The sequence below is a fragment of the Cynoglossus semilaevis genome, unplaced genomic scaffold, assembly GCF_000523025.1.
Source record: "Cynoglossus semilaevis isolate Cse_v1.0 unplaced genomic scaffold, Cse_v1.0 scaffold19, whole genome shotgun sequence".
Lineage (NCBI taxonomy): Eukaryota > Metazoa > Chordata > Actinopteri > Pleuronectiformes > Cynoglossidae > Cynoglossus > Cynoglossus semilaevis.
This window is the reverse complement of record NW_007585128.1, coordinates 34515-40346: the sequence shown is the minus strand read 5'-3', so window position 1 is coordinate 40346 and position 5832 is coordinate 34515. Positions and strand designations below refer to the sequence as shown.

Here is a 5832-nt window from a genome sequence, read left to right as displayed (position 1 = left end):
GCTAACGGCGCCCTCCTAACGGCGGCCTGCTAACGGCGGCCTGCTAACAGTGGCCTGCTAACGGCATATCAACGACAACTTCCCAAATATGGGATCAATGTAGTACAAATTATTATGATAATTCCCAGTGTCTGAAGTGTCCGTAGTTAATCCCAATCTGTAATTTAGCTAATCCCGAACTGCAACGTAGTTAATCCCAAACTGTAATTTAGCTAATCCAGAACTGCAACGGAGTTAATCCCGAACTGCAACATAGTTAATCCAGAACTGCAACGTAGTTAATCCCAAACTGTAATTTAGCTAATCCCGAACTGCAACGTAGTTAGTCCCGAACTGTAACGTAGTTAATCCTAAACTGTAACGTAGCTAGTCCCAAACTGTAACGTAGTTAGTCCCGAAGTGTAACGTAGTTAATCCCGAACTGTTACATAGCTAATCCAGAACTGTAACGGAGCTAATCCCAAACTGTAACGGAGCTAATCCCAAACTGTAACGTAGTTAATCCCAAACTGATACATAGTTAATCCCGAACTGTAACGTAGCTAATCCCAAACTGTAACGTAGTTAATCCCAAACTGTAAACGTAGTTAATCCCGAACTGCAACGTAGTTAATCCCAAACTGTAATTTAGCTAATCCCGAACTGTAACATAGTTAATCCCGTACTGTAACGTAGCTAATCCCGAACTGCAACGTAGTTAATCCCGAACTGTAACGTAGTCAATCCCGAACTGTTACATAGCTAATCCCAAACTGTAACGTAGCTAATCCCAAACTGTAACGTAGTTAATCCCAAACTGTAACATAGTTAATCCCGAACTGTAACGTAGCTAATCCCAAACTGTAACGTAGTTAATCCCATAGTTAATCCTGTACCTCGAAGCATCGAACCCATCAAGTGAGTTGGTGTTGGTCTTTGTTGTTGTTGTTGGTGGTGTTGTTGTTGAAGTAGTAGTAGTAGTTGTTGTTGTTGTTTTTGTTGTTGTTGGTGTAGTTGTTGTTGGTGTTGTGGTTGTTGATGTTGTTGTTAGAGTAGTAGTGGTAGTAGTTCTTTTTGTTGTTGATGGTGTTGGTGTTGTAGTAGTTGTTGTTGGTGTTGTTGTTGTTGGAGTAGTAGTAGTAGTAGTTGTTGTTGGTGTTGTTGGTAATGTTGTTGGTGTTATAGTAGTAGTTGTTGTTTTTGGTGTAGTTGTTGTTGGTGTTGTTGTTGTTGATGTTGTTGTTAGAGTAGTAGTAGTTGTAGTAGTAGTTGGTGGTGGTGTTGTTGCTGGTGGTTGTTGTTGTTGCTGTGGTTGTTGTTATTGTTGTTGTTTTTGTTATTGATGGAGTAGTAGTAGTAGTTGTTGTTGTAGTTGTTGTAGTAGTAGTAGTTGTTGCTGTTGTTGCTGTTGCTGGTCTGTGTATATATGACATAATGAGCTCTAATGTCGTCAGGAATTTCAACCCAGTTCCTGGTTGGAGGGGTTGAGGGGGGGTGAGGTCTAATCTGCCTCTGTTGCGTCATCCGTGTTTTCCTGTGACGCTCCGTTAATCTGACAGTGGTTTTTTTGATCTCGCAGCGATGTTGTTGGTTTGGTCGCCCTGAGTGAGGCCTCAGTGAGAGAGAGCGCTGGTCCATTCAGTCAGAAATGAGAGAGAGAGAGAGAGAGAGACCGTCCTGTCCGACCACGACCGCGGTGACGTGACGTTCCGTCTTTTTCTCCGTTGCAGGATTCCGGCTCGGAGGAGCAACTGATGATGCCTGACGTCCGTCCTGCAGCCACCCTCACTTCCTGCTCGTAGAGGAAGCCGCCGCGCCGTCATGTCTTCTCACCCACAGTCAGGGCCGCCGGGCCGCCGCGCCGCCCTGGACGCCAGGCACCTGCCCAACCCCGCCGGTCTGCCCCTGCAGCTGCAGCGGGCGCACACGGTAAGGGCCTCCTTCAGCTGTTAATCCCAGACGTAGTTAATCCCAAACTGTAACGTAGCTAATCCCGGACTGTAACGTAACTAATCCTGAACTGTCACGTAGTTAATCCCGAACTGTAACGTACTTAATCCCAAACTGTAACAATATAACGTAGTTAATCCCGAACTGTAACGTAGCTAATCCCGAACTGTAACATAGTTAATCCCGAACTGTAACGTAGTTAATTCCGAATTGCAACGTAGTTAATCCCGAACTGTAACGTAGTTAATCCCAAACGTAGTTAATCCCAAACTATAATGTAGTTAATCCCGAACTGTAACGTAGCTAATCCCAAACAGTCACGTAGTTAATCCCGAACTGTAACGTAGCTAATCCCGAACTGTAACGTACTTAATCCCAAACTGTAACGTAGCTAATACCAAACTGTCACCTAGTTAATCCCGAACTGTAACGGAGCTAATCCCAAACTGTAATGTAGTTAATCCCGAACTGTAACGTACTTAATCCCGAACTGTAACGTAGCTAATCCCGAACTGTAACGTACTTAATCCCAAACTGTAACGTAGCTAATACCAAACTGTCACCTAGTTAATCCCGAACTGTAACGGAGCTAATCCCAAACTGTAATGTAGTTAATCCCGAACTGTAACGTACTTAATCCCAAACTGTAACGTAGCTAATCCCGAACTGTAACATAGTTAATCCCGAACTGTAACGTAGCTAATCCCAAACTGTAACGTAGCTAATCCCGAACTGTAACATAGTTAATCCCGAACTGTAACGTAGTTAATCCTGAACTGTAACATACTTAATTCCAAACTGTAACGTAGTTAATCCCGAACTGTAACGTAGTTAATCCCAAACTGTAGGAGTAGGAGTCTTTGTCCTCAGCCGCCCCCTGGTGGAGCTGATGGGCTATGACAGTTTAGAAACGAGGAACTATTTCGTTGAATTTTTTTTTTGTTTTTCCGACCCGTTTAACGCACTTGTCTTCCAGGAGGTGGGGCTGGTCGACTACCACCCCCATGCCAGGGACTACAGCTCTCACCTGGCTCAGCCGCACCGCCGTCGACCCTCGCTGCTTTCAGAGTTTCAGCCTGGGAACGAGAGGTGAGTTCACGCTAACGCTAACGCTAACCTTTTCACGCACAGCGGTTCTACGCGGCGTTGTCGTCGGGGCGTTTCTACCTCTGCAGCTAAAAAGTCGGTTCCCTGGGGGGAAAAAAAAAAGTCAGTAAGAACCAAGTCCTGCTCTGCCCTGCCCCTAGTGGGCGCCAGTGATGTACTTCCTCCAGGAATCGAACCCAGGACCACCTGCTTCCGAGGCAGGCGCGTTAACCGCTACCGTATGGGAACCGCTCCGATCGTTGCGGACAAATTTTTTTTTTTTGACATTTTAAATTGTTGTTAAAATAATTTTTAAAGCCGTTACGTCGCGGGAACAGCCGCGACATCGTACGTCGGACCTGCGAGCTCCGGGGGGGGGGGTGACCTCGCCTGGTCATCAACGGTACTACAGCGGTACCCTGGTTTACGGCGATCCAGATCGGTTCCAAGGCCCTGCCGCGAGAACTGAATTTCCGCGCAAGTCGCGACGTCGTATTTGTGCGCAGTGAAAATTTGATTCGACGTCTCCTCTCCAGAAGGTGGCGCCGTTTCTCGGCGCAACTCTTCTGCCGAGGTGGTTGCCTGAGTAGTAGTAGTGGGGGGACCCGGTTTTTTTTTTTTTTTTTTTGGCGAGGCTGCAGAAAACGTCGCGATCGGCAGTTCCAGTCGTAGACCTAGCTCGTAAGGGAGTCACGACGTCGCCGATTTGGTTTGCGAAATTTTTTGGACCGATCGAACCGTATCGTCGTCCCATTCTCGCGACGTCTCTCGCAGATCCGAATCTGGTATACGGTAGATTTTACATATACGTTTTTTTTTTTTTTTTTTTTTTTTTTTTTTTTAAATGCGATTTTCGCGAATCCGCGAAAGATGAACCTCCGTCAGTTTGGAGACATGTCTCGTCTCGTCTCCAGCTCTGGTTGGAAGAACACCGTCCGTCCCATGTCGTTTGGCGCAAAAGAACTCGCGCGGCAGCCAGTTGTGGGTCCGAACCGACAATTATGGTCGTGTTTTCGGGTTTTTTTTTTTTTTTTTTTTTTTTCCGAAGCCACTTCCATCTTGACTCTGGTTTTTTTTCCTTCCCTCTTGTACAAACTGATCTTTTTCTGTCTGTGGTTCTAGTCGAGACGAGGTCTGTGGTTTTTTTTTTTTTTTCGTCCTGCGCGCTAACGTTTTAACGAATTACAAAAAAACAGAATATCAACAAATATCTTTATTTCATCTTTCGTCAGTCGTAGTCATCGGTTTGACCGAGACGGCGACGGCGGTTAAAATCCGCGTGACGGAAAAACTGGAATGTCGGGCGTTAGCCGATAGCGTACGATCTAAACACCCGCTAGCAGCGAATTAGCCGATCTCAATTTCAAAACGAGAATCCGCGTTTTTTTTTTTTCTTTCAGCCCAAACTTTCGTACGTATAATTATTTCATAATGTCCAAGGTTAATCGGTCTGTCTCTGTCTCCCTGTCCTCCCTGTCCTCCCTGTCCCAGGGGACAAGAGCAGCACCTCTGCTATGAACCCATCTACCTGCCGGAGTCCAGCGGCCAATCGGAGATGGAGTACGAGGTCAAGAGGCCTCGTCTGGACATGGGACCGGAGTCGGTCATGAGGCCCGGCGGTCACCGCCCGCTGCTGCCACTAGGAGGGGCCGAGGACATGATGAAGGTCAGTGGTTCGCTGCACGGCAGACGTCGGTCGAGGCTGGAGTCGGGTGGTTGACTTTGCTGTTTAGAAAAAACGGAGGGAATGGGAGTGAATGAGAGTGAATGAGAGTGAATCAGAGTGAATGAGAGTGAATGAGAGTGAATGAGAGTGAATGATAGTGAATGAGAGTGAATGAGAGTGAATGATAGTGAATGAGAGTGAATGAGAGTGAATGATAGTGAATGAGAGTGAATGAGAGTGAATGAGAGTGAATCAGAGTGAATGAGAGTGAATGAGAGTGAATGGGAGTGAATGGGGTGGATTAGAGTGAATAGGAGTGAATGAGAGTGAATGGGGGTGAATGGGAGGGAATGCACGGGGATGAGAGGGAATGGGAATTAATGAGAGTGAATGGGAGTGAATGGGAATTAATGAGAGTGAATGGGAGTGAATGGGAGTGAATGGGGTGGATTAGAGTGAATAGGAGTGAATGAGAGTGAATGGGTGTGAATGGGAGTGAATGCACGTGAATGAGAGTGAATGGGAATTAATGAGAGTGAATGGGGTGGATTAGAGTGAATGAGAGTGAATGGGGTGGATGATAGTGAATGGGAGTGAATGAGAGTGAATGGGAGTGAATGGGAGTGAATGATAGTGAATGAGAATTAATGGGAATTAATGATAGTGAATGGGGTGGATGATAGTGAATTGGGGTGAATCAGAGTGAATGCAAATGAATGGGAATGAATGAGAGTGAGTTAGAGTGAATGAGAATTAATGGTAGTGAATAGGAGTGAATGAGAGTGAATGAGAGTGAATGATAGTGAATGAGCGTGAATGCGGGTGATTGATAGTGAATGGGGTGGATGAGAGTGAATGGGAATTAATGAGAATTAATGAGAGTGAATGACAGTGAGTGAGAGTGAATAGGAGAGAATCAGAGTGAACAATAGTGAATGGGGTGAATGGGAGTGAATTGGGGTGAATAGGAGTGAATGACAGTGAATGACAGTGAATGATAGTGAATGCTAGCGTCGCTAGCATAGCATCCGGTCATACGTTCTACGTCACCTCTCCAGTTTCCTGGTTCCACCTGGTTCCACCTGGTTCCACCTGGTTCCACCTGGTTCCACCTGGTTCCACCTGGTTCCTCAGACCCTGTTCTGGGTTCA

General features: G+C 46.1%; 1 protein-coding gene across 1 annotated transcript in view; it reads left to right on the top strand.

Annotated features, from left to right (window-relative positions):
* Positions 1-5832, top strand: part of LOC103398803 (nuclear receptor corepressor 2) — a 51598-nt gene that overhangs the window by 11252 nt on the left and 34514 nt on the right. Inside the window, 3 exon segments of the mRNA XM_025053823.1 lie at positions 1710-1908; positions 2906-3018; positions 4507-4681. Coding sequence (XP_024909591.1) covers positions 1801-1908; positions 2906-3018; positions 4507-4681 — 396 coding nt within the window. The 5' untranslated portion in view covers positions 1710-1800.